Genomic DNA, 20231 nt, shown 5'->3' with positions numbered 1-20231 from the left:
TTCACTAAAGCTTATTCTCTTTGAATTCACTGCTTTCTTTTGTACATGTTTGTTTTCTTTGTGTTGTTGGTTGTTTGTATTCACATTTGTATTGTTGATTGTGTTTTTTTTCCTGTACAGTGTCCTTGAGTATTATGAAAGGCACTTATAAATAAAATGTATTATTATTATTATTATTATTATTTTTAAAATAATTTGAAACTGACATATTTAAAGGATTAGTTCACTTCCAGAATAAAAAATTCCTGATAATTTACTCACCTCCATGTCATCCAAGATGTTCATGTCTTTCTTCAGTAGAAAACAAATTAAGGGTGTTGAAAATATTCCAGGATTTTTCTCCATATAGTGGACTTAAATGGGAACCAAGGTCCAAATCGCAGTTTCAGTGCAACTTTGAAGGGCTCTACACGATCCCAGCTAAGGAAGAAGGGTCTTATCTAGAAAAATGATCAGTCATTTGCTATATATATATATATATATCAGTCATTTGCTATATATATATATATATATATTTTTTTGTACTTACTCTAATAGAGGGGTAGCGCATCCTGATCAGAATGTGCTATCACCTCAATAAATGAATTGAAATTCATAATTAAGGTAGGGCATTAATAACCACAGAAGGTCAGGAGGTCAGTTTAATGCCTCATCTGAAAGACACTTCTTTTTACAGTGGCAGAATTGTGGTTTAATCAAAAAGTCGCTCCTTTTTGTTATACTAGGACTTTTGGACGTAGTAAGGGCTACTTTTAGGGTTGGGGTAGGTGTAGACGTTAAAAAAAGCACAATCCAATAGGTAGAACAATTCATTTCATTGTTAGTTTCCGGTCGGAGCTGTATCCCTTCTAGCCACAACCGGAAATCAGCGTTTTGATTGCGCTTCCGCTCTTTGTGTATGATTGTAGTTTTAAAGGTCTGGTGCGGATGCACGGATACAAGACATCTTAGCAGAGGATTTTTTTTTTGTTTGTTTTTTTGTAAACCAAAATTTGTTTTGATTTTAATGATCAATGGTAAAAAAAAATTCTAGTTCGTTGTGACAATCTTTGACAATCTCTGTGTGCAGGTTTGACGTGCTGAATGCTTATAGTTTCACGCAAAATATACTTGCATTTATTTACAGTTTAAGTCAAGTGTACATACACCTTGCAGAATCTGCAAAATATTAATTATTTTACCAAAATAACAGGGCTCATACAAAATGCGTTATTTTTTATTTAATACTTACCTGAATAGATAAACGATATTTACATATTGTCCACAAGAGAAAATAATAGCTGAATTTATAAAACTCACCCCTTTCAAAAGTTTACATACACTTGAATGATCCACAGCTGTTTTGTTGTTGTTGTTGATGAGTCCCTTTGTCCTGAACAGTTAAACTGCCTGCTGTTCTTCAGAAAAACCCACATTCTTTGTTTTATCAGCACGTTTGTGTATTTGATCCCTTTTCAACAATGAGTATGATTTTGAAATCTTTTTTTAATTTGAAGATCAGGGTAAATTTAACTTTCGTTGTCTGGGAAACATGCAAATATCTTCTATAGCTTCTGAAGGGCAGTACTAAATGAAAGAAATATTATATTTAGGCAAAATAAGAAAAAAAAATCTGTTCAAAAGTACTAAATAAAAAAAATAACATGCATTTTGTATGATCACTCTTATTTTGGTAAAACAATTAACATTTTGCAGATTCTGCACAGTATACGTAAACTTCTGACCTCATCTGTATTTATTTAAAAGGTTACATAGTGTAAATGCAGCACGTACAGTAGATTATTCCAAAAATCCTGTACAACAAAAACCCAACACAAACGCTAGATTAAAGACATTAGACACATTTCTTTTATTCCTTTAATAAACAACTTCAACATTACAAAAGACAGCTCTCTCCCCTCTGTGTTTATATTGTACAAATTCAAAACATTGTCCTACATTTTCCTAAATCTTGATTTGGCCAGTTCACAAAGGAAACATCTGTCAGAACTGGGCAGAAGTCTGTAATAGTACATGTACATTGTGCAGACAGAAGCTCAGAACACCACGGCAGCAATACTTGTTCAGAGTCTTATTGTGAGGCTACTAACCGCATATGACTGAAAACCATCTTCAAGATACTCAATCCTGCTTCCACCCACAGACTCCAGCATTTATTGATCACATCATAAACAAGCAACTCGCTGCAAGAGTGAAAGTGAACTGAATGAACATACTGATTTACAAATCAAAGAGTGTCTTCACATACAGTATAGTAGTCAGAGGTATTTCATTTTTACGGTGGGGTCTTTGAAGCGCTGTGTGAGCATGAAGGCAGTAAGCATGCAAATTACTAATTCAAATGAACTATACTTGGCAAACCTACAGAAGCTTCCACAAGCATCTTTTTTTATTGCATGGTGGCAATATGCTTGCAAACAGTATAAACCAGTTCAAAAGAAATTTTATAACCAATAAAATAATTGACAATTGCTTGCAAAAAAGTCAACATCTGTAGACTTTAAAATTTTCAGCATGAACAAAATGGGATAAAAAGGCAACTTTTTTGTCCAGTGTAAAATTAAAAGACATTTCTCATAAAATGAAAAGCAAAAAGGAGGACATGTGATTTTTTTTTAAACATTAAAAAAAAAAGTAGTGTGGGGAAAGAGTGCAAAAAAGGAGTTTCCTGAGACTGCTCTAGATTAAATAAGTTGTTGTCAGGCCTACAGCCATGATGGCAAGCCTACCTAAAGTGCACATTAACACCAGAAACAGAAAAGGAAAGAAATGACAGGTCAACAACACTGCAGCAATCTTTCTGCCCCATCATGCCTCCGCATCGCTTATTTGACCATTAAATGACTGTTAATAAATTAGTTGATTAACACATTGTAAAAATCATACGTACTAACAATACAAAAATCTATTTCATAACACTAACAAAGAGAAACAATGTAAACACATGAATGAATGTGGGGGGGAACCGTTTAACACAATCTGGAACAATTTACATTACTCAAATTTGACATTTTTTTTTTACTTTAGCTACTATTTTCAGTGTGACTGCGAAAATTAATCTCAGTTTGTTCTCATTCTGCACTGTTCTGTTTTAATATAGTATTTATACATAAATCATCAAGTAATCTGTCAGTGAGACAATTAATGTGCAATAATTTACTGTGTATTTAGGTTTAATATGTCTTTCAAATGACAATTTGAAGTGTTTGCTTTGCATGCTCTTTTTCCAGTAGTTCGTCCAACCTAATGTCACCACTTTTGGTCTCAACGAGACATTTTCTCATATATGCATTTATTTATTCTAAAACGGCACACTCTGCAATAAACAGCATTTAATATACTGAAAAAAACATGATGTGAAAACTGTGGTACCGTGAAAAACAGAATTCTGGCGTGTAAAACTAATCCTAAAAGACTTGAGAAAAATAATGAAAATAATATGAAACCTAAAGGTCTGAGTTCTTCATAACATACCCTAAACGTCTGAAATCATTGTGTTTTAACTGTATTAAAAACATAATTGTACAAAATTAAAAAAAAATAAAAAACAGGGTTTGTTGGTGTGATTAAAAATATAAACTTAATTATTTGATAAATATACCTGGAAGTCATTTCTCTGCCCGCTATCGGGCATCTCTACCTTTGGCTTGACTTAGGCAGGTTGGAAGGGCACACAGAACAGAGCAACACCCATCCAGACAAGAGGACTCTTAAGGGTCCTGCAAGTGTCCACAGTGAGCTCTCAGTAAGTCCGTCTCTCATAATGACGTCTCTGTATCCACACATTTATCCCCCTGCTCGTCTTCCACATTGATCTTAATACTTGCTGTCTTCTCTTCACTGTAAAACAAAGAGAAAAGATGAGGTAAAATTAACGCAAAAGCTACATTTTTCGAAATGTCGCCTACACACAATATCAGATTCAATGAAGCGCAAACATGATGTCATACATCAGGAAATGTGCAAAAGCAAATCCAGCACACACACTTGGGCATAGGTTTTAAACAATGGATAAAGGCCTGGTCACATGAAAATAAACGAAAAACAAGCAAGCTAATAACTTTCATCAAATTTATTTTTTAATATAAAAATCTACTTGCATAAAATAAATAAAGTATTATAACATTATATTATTATACAACTTTTATACACACACATATAATATAAACAATAAAATACATATACATATACACATATATATATATATATTTTTTTTTTATATTTTTGACATACAGGAAACTAACATTTTATATATATATATATATATATATATATATATATATATATATAAATTGTTATTATACATACATATATAAATTGTTATTATACATACATACATACATACATACATACATATATATATATATATATATATATATATATATATATATATATATATATAGTGTATTTTTATTATGTGTAATAATTGTGTATTTTAATTTATGTAATTGTTTTACTTATGTATATAATTTAGAATTTTAGCATAATTATTCTATATATATATATATACATATATATATATATATATATATATATATATATATAAAATATTATATTTAATTATTATTTTACATTTTTACTATACAAATTGTTTTTAAAAAAATATATTTTAAATTTTTTATTATTTATATAATACAAAAATATACTTAAATAAAATACATTCAACAATTATGTATATTTATATTTATTTATTTAGTTTTAATTGTGTATGTAATTAATAATTTATTTATCTTTTTCTTTTTTTTTTTTTTACAATTAACATTTTTTTCCAAATGAGTTAAAATGTTTTTTTAAACATTTTTATGCCAAATACATACATACATAAATAAATAAATATTAATTTCACTTATATTAATATATATGTATATATGCACTGAATCAAATTTAACAATATGCCTTAAACTGAAAACTTGGACAAACAGGCCTTTACTGGTTAAAGTATGCAGTTCTTCTGTACAGTTTTGCATGTATGCAGGAAAACAGGCTGTGCGCTGAAGCAGTGAGAGGAAGTGTGATGCGAAAGGAGTTATAAAAAACAGGGATTAGGTTAGAGGAACAAAGCTACCTGGCACTAGGTTTCAATAGTTTGGCACTGTCAGAGTTCATGGCAACAGCTTTCCACACAGCAGTTTTGGCCATCTCATCAGATATGTTAACCACAGAGGGGTCAGTGCTGCAGAAAAGACACATCAGAGCACTTACAGCTGGTCGCCCACATTTCACCACACTCATTTTCCGTTCTGTTCACCAGCACAGTGCTTGATGGCCATTTGATTAATAAAGCATGGAAATCACATCAGATGAACCAAAGACAAACCTTCCCAGCGCAGACCCTGGATGTTATTTCAGAAGTGAGCATTTAATGCTGTTGTGATGATGGTCATGAGCAATATGTCATGTTAGTAATCAAAAGCACCTCCACCAGCAGATAGAAAGCTAAACATCAACATTATGGAATTGTTTTTCTTCTATAAGATCCCTCTAGATAAAATAAAGCAACTATGAAATATATACTAAGCAGATCTGAGACAGAATGGACCAACCTTCTTAACTTCTTAATATTCTACAGATATATATACATACACACACACATATATATATATAAATATCCGTTTGCACAATAAAATTCCAGAACTTTCAAGGACTTTTCAAGCGCTACTTTTTAATTTTCAAGGACTTCAATCAGAGATCTTACTTATGGTTTGATGTTTTCTACTGTTTAAGAAAAAAAAAAATCATAAAAAGATTTGCGAAACCGCTCTGAAATCCTGTTCTGCATCAAATGATTTACTATTCAAGACCCTATTAAGGAATATTGCTATTTTCAAGGGTTTTCCAGGCCTTAAATTTCAAAAAGTCAAATTGAAGCACTTTAAGCACCTTGTACGAACCCTGTAATCCTGTTAAGTAATTATAGAAAATATCTGACTACATAATTGCACAACTGACCAATAGGAACCAAGAAGTCCAGAGAGCCATTAATAATGTGCATTAATAGGCCATGAGGCAAAAAATAAATCAAATTAAATACTAAATGAGTCACAGCTGTAATATTGTAAAATTAAATCTAACGTTAATGAGAGTTAGCACTCCAACATGGAGTAAAATGCTCTTGAAACCTGTTAGTGAAGCCTAACAAGTGTACAGGTCAATGAAACAGCTGTCTGTCAATGAGATGGCCCTGGTTAATTTGTTTAAATATCACTGAGCACTGGTTTACACATTAAATGTCAATTACCAGACATACAAGGTAAAACATGAGCATCAATCATCATCTGAAGCTGTTCTGCATTGGGAAATTATAAGGTGCCGCTTCCTTCGGCTGTTAACCAATGCAAAGTTGTCAGAGGAAGATTCAGACTCGTAACCATGCACTCACACATTGTGATGTGCAAAATACTCTGCGTTATTTAAACGTAAGTGATGATTAATAGCTGTAAAAGAGGGAGTATGCGGTAACCAGAACTTAAGCAGGCCTGCAAGTAGACAAAAGACCAACCACTCCGCTCGTGTCTTCCTCGTATGAGGTGTCGGAGAGTACGCTGTCAGATCTGTCTCAAAACAAGCAGGTCAAAGCTTACTGAATGAGCCCTTGAATGAGGCTTAAAAGAAACCCACACAAAGAAATGCCTAAGCTGCAGTACACAGGAAATGCTGTGAAATCTAACCATATGAGCTATAAACTTTCACCAACCTGACTTTAAGAGTCTTCACAGGGATTTCCAGGTGGTCACCATTATCATAGGGGATTGCTATTCCTCCTTCAGACTCCATCATGCGCTGCGCTTCCTGGGTAGACAGACAGTGACAAAGAGTTAAAAACAATTACTCACACTTGTGTGGTGCGACAATGCTGAAGGCAATGCAAAGACTGTGTTTTTCCACAACCTGACACTTTGATTTCTTAGTTTGTGACCCACTTTCAGTTCACATCCTGAACAAGTACCTCTTTCGCCTTTTTCTTTTTGTCGTCTTCCTTTTTCTTCTTGCTTTCTGGCATTAGGTCATCCAACCAGCTAAGCTCCCTCTTCATAAAGCAGAAATCCAGAAGCTTCCTCACGAATACCAGAGCAAGAACCTACAGAAGGCAAACAAAAGACCTGAGTAAAAATGCATGCAACAATGGATGATGAGCAGTACAATCTGAATGAAAATTAACTGCATAATACATTTTAAGTAGCAAAGCTACACAAATATGCAATATTGAGATCAGACAGCAAAAAAAAAAAAAAAAAAAAAAAAAAACATAAACTGTACATCACTTTGACTAAGCCACTATTGGTATTTTTCATGCAGTGTGAAAAAGATATTTAGTCAACAATATACCATTATACACTACCAGTCAAAAGTTTTTGAACAGTAAGATTTTTAATGTTTTTTAAAGAAGTCTCTTCTGCTCATCAAGCCTGCATTTATTTGATCCAAAGTACAGCAAAAACTGTAAAATTTTGAAGCATTTTTACTAGTTAAAATAACTGTTTTCTATCTGAACATATTTTAAAATGTAATTTATTCCTGTGAATTTTTAGCATCATTACTCCAGTCACATGATCTTTCAGAAATCATTCTAATATTTTGATTTGCTGCGGAGTAGAAATTTTTCAGGTTTCTTTCATAAATAGAAAGTTCAGAAGAACAGCACTTATCTTAAATAGAAATCAATTTAAAGAATCCTTGCTAAATAAAAGTATTAATTTTCTATTCATCAAAGAATCCTGAAAAAACGTACTCAGCTATTTTAAATATTGATAATAATAATAATAATAATAATAATAATAAAAAAAATGTTTCTTAAACAGCAAATCAGCATATTAGAATGATTTCTGAAGGATCATGTGACACTGAAGACTTGAGTAATGATGATAAAAATTTAGCTTTGATCACAGAAATAAATTACATTTGATAATATATTCAATTGAAGAGCAGTTATTTAAAATAGTAAAAATATTTCACAATATTACTGCTTTTGCTGTATTTTGGAGCAAATAAATGCAGGCTTGGTGAGCAGAAGAATCTTCTTTAAAAAAAAAAAAAAAAAAAAAAAAAAAAAAAATCTTTTGAAAGTTTTCAAAAACTTTTGACCGGTAGTGTATGTAGGATTTTACTAGATTACACTTGAAATCCAAATTTCTTCACCCAAAATAGATCTATAAAACATTTTCTTAACTTCTTACACCAATTAACATTCTTTAAGGATTGGTTTGTAAAAATGCAAGAATTGACAGTATTTTGACTTTTGAAGTGTTCTAAACATCAGTCATTGTTTTTAACATTAAGTTAATCTCACTGGAGATACATTTAGAATTTAGAATTCTATGCAATTCAGATTATTTAAACAGGACCTGTGCAATTTTACAGTGAATTTCAAACGTACCATCATAGGGAAGACCACCGCGGCAGCAGACGCTTTGATGACCCACAACAGCACCAGGCAGGTCAGCTGAACAAGTGTGAATATGTGAACCTTCCACAGCGGCACGTATCTCAGGTAGATCAGGTCAGGCTGGTGCTTTGCCGGCATCCCAAACAGCTTAATACGGTCAAAGAACTGCAGTGCAATGAATACATAAACAACATGACCACACATCCATTATAGCCTTAGTCTGAGCTGCATGCATAAATAAGATGTAAATCAATCCAGTAATGTAAAATATTGTGAATATGAAAGTGTGCCAACCTGTATGCCTTTGAGTGAGGAGACACCCATATAGAGGAACACTCCATACAACACGGGCATTGGGATAAACTACAAAAAAAGAAAAATTACAGTTTTAAAATGCAGTTAACCCTATAAAGCCAGACATATGGATATAATAGTATATATATATATATATATATATATATATATATATATATATATATATATATATATATATATATATATTATATATATATATATATTATTTTTTTTTTTGTTTTGTTTTGTTTTTGTTTTTTGTCTTTTTGCAATGGAAGAGTTCACTAAACCTTTAGACAAAAAAAAAAGTCTTAGGTATCATTTTTGATGCATCAGTCTTTTATAGCTCATAGAGCATGATACAGTAGAATATGGAGCTCATACTCCAGCATATAAAAAAAAATATGCAATTTTTTTATATTTATAAATATTTACATGCCCAAAACGCAATGAATGTGATCTCCATAACGGCATATCCAACGACTTAAAATTTGGTACTTTTTAACATGATTTTTCAGAGAGAAAAAAGAACATGCATGGGTAATTAAGTAAACTTAATGAAGCAATTAAGTTGCTTCAGTCCAATTAGTGTTCATCTTAGACACATGTAACAACCTGAACATGAACATTTTTTAGAATGACACTAAAAAGCCACTTTGCACTATAAACTGAGCCATACCTTTAGAATAGATGTCATGAAGACAGACAACCCCATAAGCACAAAGATCATGAGCCCAGTAACCCTCTGCTCACGAATACCCAAAAACTTAGGCTGCTCTCCCGGGGCCGAGCACTCCGACTCCACCTTCAAGCTGTTGACGTGAGAGATGGAGAGGACAGTGGCAGCGACAAACCAGGGCAGGCCCATCACAGAACATACGCCCAGCATCACGGCCACCACCAGAAGGTCAAGATGATACCCGCAGCCTTTCTGCAGAAGAACAGAATTGTGAGCACCATAACAGCTGCACTGATTTGACATACTGGATCAGGTGTCGAACTGACCTTCAGCTTGTGTTCCTTACGGTTGATGATGACAGCAGTGATCTGCTGATCCATGAAGATCAGGATGGTGCACAGGAGGGCAGGGATGGCTGCTGCAAACAACGTCCATGTGGGGTTATCGCCCAGAGGGGAGATCAGCCAACCCCGGTTTTTAGAGGTGGGCTATTGGACAGGAGAAAAACACTTTACATTAATGTTCTTTCTTTATAATAAACAAAATGCGCAATTGGTACTCTCATGAACACACGTCAAAAACTGACACGGAAGAGAAGCTGTTGAATAAAGTTATTTTTGTTTTCTTTGCACACAAAAAGTATCCTTGTAGCTTTATAACATTACGATTGAACCACTGATGTCACATGGACTGTTTTAACAATGTCCTTTCTACCTTTCTAGGCCTTGAGCGTGTCAGTTGCATTGCTGTTTGGGTCACAAAGCTCTTGGATTTTATCAAAAATATCTTAATTTGTGTTACAAAGATGAACAAAGATCTTACGGTTTTGGAACGACATGAGGGCGAGTAATAAATGACAGAATTTCATTTTTGGGTGAACTATCCCGTTAATTTATCGTTATTGATATTGTATTGTTGATATTGTACATGCTTATTTCTCTCATTTTTACATTTAGATCACCTTTATTATCTAATTCTCAAAAAAGCTACACAATTTAATAACACCCAAACGTAATCTTTTACAAATCTCAAAATGAATGTCTATATTTCATACTGTACATTATAATGTTGTGATGTCTAAATTTACTTGTAGCATTTATGACTGATCTTAGTTTTAATTTTTAATTTCAATTTCTTTAGACAAAATAGTATAGAATTTTAATAAAATATTTAATCATCGGTGCATCCCTGTTCCCCCTGTATTGGGAATGAAAGCCAAAGACAAAATAAACACCATCCAAAAAGCACATAATGTACAATGCTGGTTGGCACAATTTTTAAATTGTTTTTTAAAAGACGTTTACCAAGGTTGCATTTATTTGTCCAAAAATACAACAAAAACTGATAAATAAAACATACACATTACTACTACTACTAAAATAAAACAAGCATTATTTTTTAGGGTATAACCACACAACATTTCTGCCCTAAACATGCCATTTTTGTTAAACCTTTATTAAATTGATGTGAAACTGTAAAAGTTTCATGATTTTAATTAATTAGACATGCTCCTTGATTAATAAAATTTTATTTAACCATTAAAAAAGGAGTTGAGAAAAAATAAAACAGAAAAAATAAAATAGATTTCATAGGGCCCTATATGGGTCAAAATTATAATTTTATTCTTTTATGCCAAAAATCATTAGGATATTAAGTAAAGATCATGTTCCATGAAGATATTTTGTAAATTTCCTACCACAAACATATCAAAACTTTTTGATAAGTTTTTGATTAGTAATATGCATAGGAAGAACTTAATTTGGACAACTTCACAGGCGATTTTCTCAAAATTTAGATTTTTTTTATACATTAATGGAAAGGTTATTTATTCAGCTTTCAGATTATCTCAATCTCAAAAAATGTTCAGTTTCAAAAAATTGACCCTTATGACTGGTTTTGTGGTCCAAGGTCACATATGTCCTAAATGAATAAAAGTATTAATTTCTTAAAATTTCATACATTTGAACATTATTAAACTTTTAAGTATTGGTTGTTTAAAGGCAACTCCTGGTTCTTAGGCTTTATAGAAAAACAGTTGGAGAGGTTAAATAAATAGTCAAAGCTCAGCAGGACAACAGAAAACAGAAACAGCTGGAGTGGTTTAGTGTCAACTAAACCTTGCTAAGTGTATTTTCAGTTTATTATGGACTATTTTCAACAAAGTTTTGCCTCCATTCACATGATGATCCACTCATTTCAACTGTTTTTGAAGATATAAAGTGTTCTGAGAAAGACTGATTCCAACTTTCCTTTGTAAAATAACCACTGCCCAAATTCAGAAGAGTGGAAACAAAGGTCAAAAGTCCAAAGACCCTTAAACCAGCCAAACATGTTTTGTTGAATCTAGTTTAACAACTAACAAGATGAACAAAAACAAATAATAGAAAATGACATTTCTAGTACCTCAAAGGTATCTGGAACGTGTAGTTTAGGAGAGGGGACGCCCACCAAATAATCAACCAAGACCATAATCATGATGGTTAGGAAAACTGCAAAGTCACTGATTGAAGAGCGGACCTGAAGGACAGAAATTAAACGTTAGAGTAAATAACACCCTATCAGCACATGATCAGCGCATTTCTACTGACCTTAGTGGGAAAATAGCGCTTGGTCTTGAACTGCTTGAGGAAGGATGACAGGAAGAAAGTGGTGAAGAACAGAATGACAGACCAGAACAAGACGTCAGGGATGTACGGGCCATGATGTCCGCAAGCAGGACCCACAAACTCGCCATGGAGTTTCTTGCAATTCTTTAAAAAGAGAGAAAAAATAGCACCTTTTATTAATTAATAATTAAAGATGTTTGATTTATTTGATATGCATAACAAGTGCAACTAAAAATTATTCTAAAAATATATATTTTATATATTATATTGGATGCCCATTTTCCACAAGTTGGCATGATTCTTTAGGCTCTTTGTGAAATGTCTGCAACATACTTTGCCTTTGAACAGCTCTGTTCACAGCGACCCGTTTCGCTGCATTTCTCTTTAAATGATAATAAGCCACTGCTATATGCAAACACCATGTAAAAGTAAATTGTTGCATGCAATGTCCTCTTTAACCATATTTCTCCTCATAATGTTAACTTTAGCATCACTATTAAAATCACTTCAACTGTAGTCTAATGAAAGAAATGCTTACTGGCACATCAAGGTCATTCCAGTTCATGGTCTCAGGGTTAAAACCAGACTGATTCCATGCCTGTACCATCTTGTCTGTGATATTGGATGGAGGTGAACACTGACATCTAAGAAAAAAAATAAATAAATAAAATTATATATATATATATATATATATATATATATATATATATATATATATATATATATATAAATAATTATAATAAACATACAGTAAACAACAAACATAAAGGTAAATTATAATAAACATACAGTAAACAACAAACATAAAGGTAAGCATTGCCTTACGTGTAAAACGTAAGGTTGTCTAAACTGTCGTGCATGTTGAAAGGGAACATCTCCCCAAGCTGGAAGAGCTTCTCCAAGGCCTCATAGATGAAAATGATGCAGATAAGAGCAGCGAAGGCTTCCTCTGTGAATCTTGTTATATAGCACACTAGAGAGCTGGCATCTGTGGCAACCAACACAATACACAAGAAGGCCGTCCACAGGCCAATGCTAGTGCGCAGAGGGAGGTAGGACAGACCGTAGTCACTGAAGAGAGACAAACAGACATTTTTATAACACTACCTGGATAAACGAAACTGCTTAATAAAGAAATATGAAAATCTTCTGTGGGATTCATACTATCAGCAATGTTTTTGTATAGAGAAGGGATAAAAGGACATTTGAAACCAAAGCAATAATGCAATGCAAAAACAAAAACCAACAGACACTGATGGTTTTGGATAACTGCACAAAATAGGATTAAAATGAGGCTATGCTGAGCTTAAAATGTGTGTTGTGTTCTCCAGAGTGCTGCACCAACGTTTTTACTGTACCAGTAGATGGCACTATGGTAGCTTAGAAATCAACCCTTCATAAGAGGAAGCAATCAGAATTGTATTTAACTTCTTAAATGTCAACCATGTGACATGTTATACTTCAAGTTTTTGTACTTCAACTTTTTTAAACAACAGTTAAAGGCCAATAATTTGACTGGACAAACAGCAGTAAAAGAGTTCTGATATTTCACTAAAACAAAGTACTCAACATTCATTGATGTATAAGTTTGCAACCAAAATAAAATGAAGGATTCAGTTAATTGCAATGATTTTCAGTTTATTATTTGGCCATTAAGTTGGTACTATAGGTTTGATTTAGTTCAGTAAATCAGTTCATACTGTTCATTTTAATGAATCATTTTACAGAATGTAATACTGCAACACAAATACAGTTAGTCAAAGCTTACACAATCCTTGTAGAATCTGCAAAATGTTCATTATTTTATCAAAATAAGAGGGATCATACAAAATGGGTTATTTGTTTATTTAGTACTGACCTGAATAAGATATTTCACATAAAAGATGTTTACATATAGTCCACAAGAGAAAACAATAGCTGAATTTATAAAAACAACCCTGTTCAAAAGTTTACATACACTTGATTCTTAATGCTATGTTGTTACCTGAATGATCCACAGCTGTGTGTGTTTTTTTTTGTTGTTGTTGTTGTTAAATGATAGTTGTTAGTGAGTCCCTTGTTTGTCCTCAACGGTTAAACTGCCTGCTGTTCTTCAAAAAAATCCTTCAGGTCCCAAATTCTTTGGTTTTTCAGCATTATTGTTTTTGAATCCTTTCCAGCAATGACTGTATGATTTTGACATCCATCTTTTCATCCTGAGGACAACTGAAGGACTCGTATGCAACTATTACAGAAGGTTCAAATGCTCATTGATGCTTCAGAAGGAAAAATAATGCATTGAGAGCCAGAGGTGAAAACTTTTGAACAGAATGAAGATGTGTAAATGTTTTGTTTTGTCTAAATATATTTTTTTTCTTTCATTTAGTACTGCCCTTCAGAAGCAACAGAAGATACCTACATGTTTCCCAGAAGACAAAATAAGTTCAATTTACCCTAAGCTTCAAATTCAAAGTTTTCACCCCTGGCTCTTCATGCATTGTGTTTTCTTTTGAAGCATCAGTGAGCATTTGAACCTTCTGTAATAGTTGCATATGAGTCTTTCAGTTGTCCTCAGTGTGAAAAGATGGATCTCAAAACCACACATTGTTGGAAAGAGTTCATATACAGAAAAACGCTGACAAACCAAAGAATTTGTGGGACCTGAAGGATTTTTCTGAAGAACAGCAGGCAGTTTAACTGTTCAGGACAAACAGTGGGCTCATGAACAAAACAAAAACCAGCTGTGGATCGTTCAGGTAACACCACAGTATTAAGAGTTAAGTGTACGTAAACTTTTGAACAGGGTCATTTTTATAAATTCAGCTATTATTTTCTCTTGTGGAGAAATATTGTGACACTCTATTGAAAGCGAGTCTCCCTCACCTGCAGAACTTAAAAAGAATCTTCTCGAAAACTAGAACTGGCCCAGTGCTGCCCAGGATAGTGAGAGGCTGACCAGAAAACAGAGAGAAGGCCACACCGGTCAGCGAAGCTCCAAACAGAGACTCAATGGCACTCTAAAACAAACACAGATAAAAGAGATGTTATCAACAATGTGGGAAAGTTTCAAACAAAGAATAAACACATGCTGTGGAAGTAGAAATTATATCTTTTAAGGCATAGGGAAGGATTATTCTCAATAAACACTCTTGATTCTGAATCAAAGTCTGACTCACTATGTTGTTTTTGGTGGCTTCCCCCAGAAGGCCTCCAAAGGTGATGACAGGGGACATGCAGGCACAATAAAGAAAAAGGATGGAGGCCAAGCACTGCAGGCTGAGAGCGTCCCGCACGTCGCTCCAGTAAAACGGAGCTTTCCGCTTAATGTCTAGCACCAGACCGCCAAATATCCTGTTATAAAGAAAGAAAATAAAAGAATAAAAATTCTACAAGGACATAATCACAAAAGCAATCAACTTTGGAGTTAAAAAATAATTTGCAGATGTTAACAAACTAATAATAATAATAATACATATTATTATTATAAAGGACTGTTGGGTATAACAGTGAAGTTATGTAAAGTCCCTACATTAAAGGCAACAAAATTAGTAAATGCAGTTGGAAATGCAGTCCTAATGGCTGCTTAGGGTGTCCTGTATTTTCAAAGCACTATGGGGCTCTTAAAATACGTCTTAATGGACGGCTCTCTTACACAACTGTCTCCAGCTGGCCATTTTAAGCTGCACATCAAAGGATGGGCGCCAGTGTTAAATATACCTCCTTTATTCAATACCTCTGACATGAAAGGCTTACAAAATTTGCACCATAAAAACATTTTTACCCCCCTCCATGTAATGCGTGTTTAATAAGGTCCTCCTTCATCAAAAGAGACTTAGGTAAATCCGTCATCACCCCGTTTTCTCTCTCCCTAACACTGTTTTCAGCAGGGTTCAGCTTTGACACACATTTACACATGGCTTTAAAGTCCAGACACCTTAATGGCTTAATGTAAGAGAACAACACGTCTAAGTACGCCACATACATAATCCCATTAGCCATATTTAGGGCATGATATATCATAGAATCTCTTTGATCTAATATACGCTTTGCACCTCATATGGATCCAATCATATATCAGAACCTACTTTGAACACTAATATGGTTGATGTATGCAAAATAGTATGCAGCATATAAATGGTACAGATTAGACTAGCTCTGACCGTCCTGTCCTTTTGAGTTCAGGTCCAGTGTGGTGTTCCTCTTCTTTGATAGACTCTGATAGTGGAGCAGAGCCATTAGGCATGGAAGGCATCTTCCTCTTCTCCTGCAGACACATTAAAAAAAAAAAAAAAAAAAAAAAAAGACAACAACAACCGGCCATTAAAGGATTAGTTCACTCCGCAATTCAAATTTCCTGATTATTTACTCACCCCCGTGTCAACCAAGATGTTCAAATTCAGGATTTTTCTACATATAGTGTACTTCAATGGGGATCAGCGGGTTGAAGGGTTTAAAACTGCATTTCAATGCAGTTTTAAAGGGCTCTACACAATCCCAGTTGAAGAATAATGGTCTTATCTAGTGAAACTCTCAGTGATTTTCGTAAAAAAATAAATCTATAAAAAATAAACATACTTTTTAACCACAAATGCTCATCTTGCACTAGCTTGAAAAGGTCAAGTGTGACGTAGACGAAAGTACGGACGCAGTGTTCACAAAGTGAACATGCAAAGAAAGACAAATGCCCTTTACAAAAAAAAAAGGGAAAAAAAACAATGTTGGATGATTAAACCGGAGTACACAGATGAAGAACTAACAGAGTGTGATCTTTCCAATGTGATTACATAATGTGTGAAGTCGTAGACGCACATCACAGAGCTAGTGAAAGATGCATTTGTGGTCAAATTTTTTTTTTTTTTTTTTTTTTTTTTTTTTTTTTGCTAGATAAGACCCTTGTTCCTTGACTGGGATCATGTAGAGCCCTTTGAAACTGCAATTTGGACCATAAACCCGTTGGGTCCCATTGAAGTCCATTATATGAAATGTTTTCCTCAAAAACCTTAATTTCTATTCAGTTTAAAGGGGTCGTCGGATGCAAAGTTCACTTTTACATGTTGTTTGAACATTAATGTGTGTTGGCAGTGTATGTACACATCTACCCTATAATGATAAAAATCCATGCAGTGGATTTTAATTTTTAATCTGTAAAAATAATATCCCCTTTTTCTGAGCCATTCTCAGTCGGCGTTACACTGACAGCGGCCGCTCCCACGATAGTTGATTGACATGAGCGTCTTAACTCAGATCAGCTGTAACAGTCAGACCTCCATTGTTTTGATGCCGGAGCAGGGATGTAAGTTAGACAAGAATATCTCAGATTGAGCGTTTGAGGTGTTGTGTTGCTGGATGTAATAATGAACATAGTGGTCGTTATTTACTCCCGACATCAGAGCCGCTAAAGATACAGTGGATTACGTTTATAAAGGGAATGCGCCTCCCTATCTACATAAATGCGTCTATGTTCACACAAATCATTCGTGATCCAGCTTCACCTACAGCAGAAGTGAATATAAGGTTTTTTATGAATCTCTGCAATCACCTTTCCTAGTAACGTGCTAGTTAGCAAGTTTGGCGGCTAAACGCGGCTAAAGTAAACAATTTCTTAGAGCAGCTTGTCACTCCACAGAGAGAAGAGAGGGGCGGGGCGAGCAGAGCTCATTTGCATTTAAAGGAACAATCCCTCAGAATGGGATGATTTTTGCAGAGCTGATTTTGACAAGGTAAAAAGGGTGTTTTTTTACACAACCATTGAGAATTTTTAACCAAAGTATATTATAGATTTTTCATTAAGACCCTAAAGAATCATCTCAACTTGTGGAAAATAGGCATCCGATGACCTCTTTAAGAAGCTAAGACATGAACATTCTTATCTCTGAGGTAATGATTACCTGAGACGGGACGCTCTTTGGCGGCTCGATTCGTATTGTGGGGTCCCATTCTCCTGGAGGCAGCACTGTCACCTGGTCCAAGAACTCATCTATGCCAGACAGAAGGTCATTCCTGTCTTTGGCTTTGTATGCTACATCATGAAAGATCTGTCAATGTGTAAGAGAAGACATGAAAATGTGATACATCTGTGATATACAGATGTAAATGGAATTGCTGCTGCTGTAAAGACAAGCTAAGCTTCCTTTAAATTGTCTTTGTCTACTGTTCAAAAGTTGGGGTGGTACATTTTTTTAATGTTTTGGAACAAAGTCTCTTTCGCACATAGAGGCTGCATTTATATCATCAAAAGTATAGTAAAAACAGTAATGTGAAAAATTATTACAACTGAGAATAAATGTTTTCTATTGTAATATATTTTAAAATGTAATTTATTCCTATACTGCAAAGCTGATTTTTCAGTGTCATTACTCCAGTTTTCAGTCACATGACTAGAAATCATTCTAAAACGCTGATTTTATGCTCAAACACTTCTTACTATTATCAATGTTGACTGTCCCATGAAAATTTAAAATAACACCTCTTACTTATAACTGAATTGTAAGTTGATCTCAAACTTTTGAACAATGCTGTACATCCTAAACACTATTGTAAAACACAAATGAAGGATTAAAAATATGGTTAAAGCATCTGGTTAGAGTTTATCCTGATCTCTATGCTCCTTTGTTTCAGGGTAGATGCCAAAACAAGGCTGTGAGTCATTGTTCAACTAAGAAAATAATTCATATCAAATTAAATTTTTATTATATGAAGAGTTTAGATGCAAAAGCTTCTAAGTGCCATTTGAATTTTTTTCTAAAATTAGTATTTTAGCATACTATGTGTAGGTTCAGAAATATTACTTTAACGCTAATTTTAGAAGAAAATTTCAGATGGCACTTAGAGGCTTTTGCATCTGCACTCTTCATATTTATACATTTACACTGCCCTCCAAAAGTTTGGAAACACCCCTGGCAAAGTGTGGTTTTGGATGATATCAACATAAATCCTTATAATTTTTTGGTGCAAATACATTAAAGTTGACATTATCATTGAAGACCAGCAATAATAATTTTCATTTTGATTACATAATAATGCCAATATATACATGTCAAAGTCAGACATGCCCCTTTGCCAGCTGTGATGCCTGGTTACTGGTTTAAACTTGGCCCAGGTTTTTAAAAGATTTTTGGGTCAGCACACCTTAATAGCTTCAACAATTGATTGCCAATTAAGTTTAGAATACAATGAATTTAGGCCCAGATTACGCAGAGCTGTAATAGCTGCTCTGAGCCATAGGCACACTAGATTATTAAATACAGCTTTCAAAGTGGATGCCTCACCTCATCTGTCATTAAAGTAGCTATCGACCTGCCAATCTCATGGTATTGGCCCCCTTTACCGAAAGGCCCCAACAGCAAGAAGAGAAACCTGTAAAACAAAAAAAAGTTGAGGATATAAAACTTCAGGGAAAGTTGCATAAAAGGCCTCACACACAATGCCAGCCATAAGAAACCTACTAAAGCTATTCATGTGTGTTTATGCAAAAGCAAGATGAGTTTTAAGGGTGCTTGAGCGATACCTCGTTGGAACGGGCACTTCGGTCAGTCCAGTGAGAAGAACAGCAGGTGAGAGACGGATAAAGGCGATGATCGGACGCTCAAGGAAATCAACCTCCCCCACCAAAACATTTGAGGCCTCAGCACCCGGAGGAATCTTCTTCATGAAATTCATGTCCACCTTAAGTGCACAAAAAAGTAAATGTCTATGTGTGTGTTTACGAACCTCAAGAATGATGTATTGGTTTTACAAAACCTGGAAGTCAAGTCGGGATATTTGATGGGGATTTTTCATTTCTTGTAATCATGCAATGATTAAAACAGGTTTCAAGACTGCAGGAACTAAATTTCTGCCAAACTCAGGTTGAGCCAGTTTAACATGGTGATCAAGGAACTTCACATGAACTATGAAAAACACACAGTATAAACTACAAGAAACAATTCTATGATAAACTGTTGACAATGAACAAAAAGCAACAATTGCACAACCACATAATACACCAAACCACTGACACATGAGAGAGAAGTGATATTTCACAATCCACAGGACAGCAAAATCTAGACCGGTCCGGTCTGGAGAAATGTTTTTTCTCTTAGCGAGTCACGTTATTTTAACCAAGATCAAGATTCATGGGAAGATGTCACTTTAGTCCTAACAAAACAGGAATCAGTTGCAGAATCTAAACAAACTATCAAATTAAACCAGGTACTGAACACTGCCCATCTTCTTACAATGACTTGATTCAGCCAGAACCAGGTAGAGATTAGTTGAAAAACAGAAAGAAAAAAAGTCTAGAGTTTCTGTT

At 34.2% G+C, this 20231-nt stretch overlaps 1 protein-coding gene across 1 annotated transcript in view; it reads right to left on the bottom strand.

Moving 5' to 3' along the window:
• Positions 1-2020: 2020 nt before the first annotated feature.
• Positions 2021-20231, bottom strand: part of slc4a7 (solute carrier family 4 member 7) — a 52211-nt gene continuing 34000 nt past the window's right edge. Inside the window, 18 exon segments of the mRNA XM_051130811.1 lie at positions 2021-3840; positions 5066-5173; positions 6695-6789; positions 6947-7078; positions 8375-8548; positions 8678-8746; positions 9357-9608; positions 9683-9844; positions 11760-11873; positions 11945-12106; positions 12501-12606; positions 12788-13033; positions 14825-14958; positions 15118-15292; positions 16102-16205; positions 17830-17976; positions 19210-19297; positions 19449-19606. Of these exon segments, the coding sequence (XP_050986768.1) occupies positions 3759-3840; positions 5066-5173; positions 6695-6789; positions 6947-7078; positions 8375-8548; positions 8678-8746; positions 9357-9608; positions 9683-9844; positions 11760-11873; positions 11945-12106; positions 12501-12606; positions 12788-13033; positions 14825-14958; positions 15118-15292; positions 16102-16205; positions 17830-17976; positions 19210-19297; positions 19449-19606 (2508 nt within the window). The 3' untranslated portion in view covers positions 2021-3758.

Source organism: Labeo rohita, chromosome 16, assembly GCF_022985175.1.
Source record: "Labeo rohita strain BAU-BD-2019 chromosome 16, IGBB_LRoh.1.0, whole genome shotgun sequence".
Classification (NCBI taxonomy): domain Eukaryota; kingdom Metazoa; phylum Chordata; class Actinopteri; order Cypriniformes; family Cyprinidae; genus Labeo; species Labeo rohita.
The sequence above is the reverse complement of the archived record's forward strand: the minus strand, read 5'-3'. Positions and strand labels throughout refer to the sequence as shown.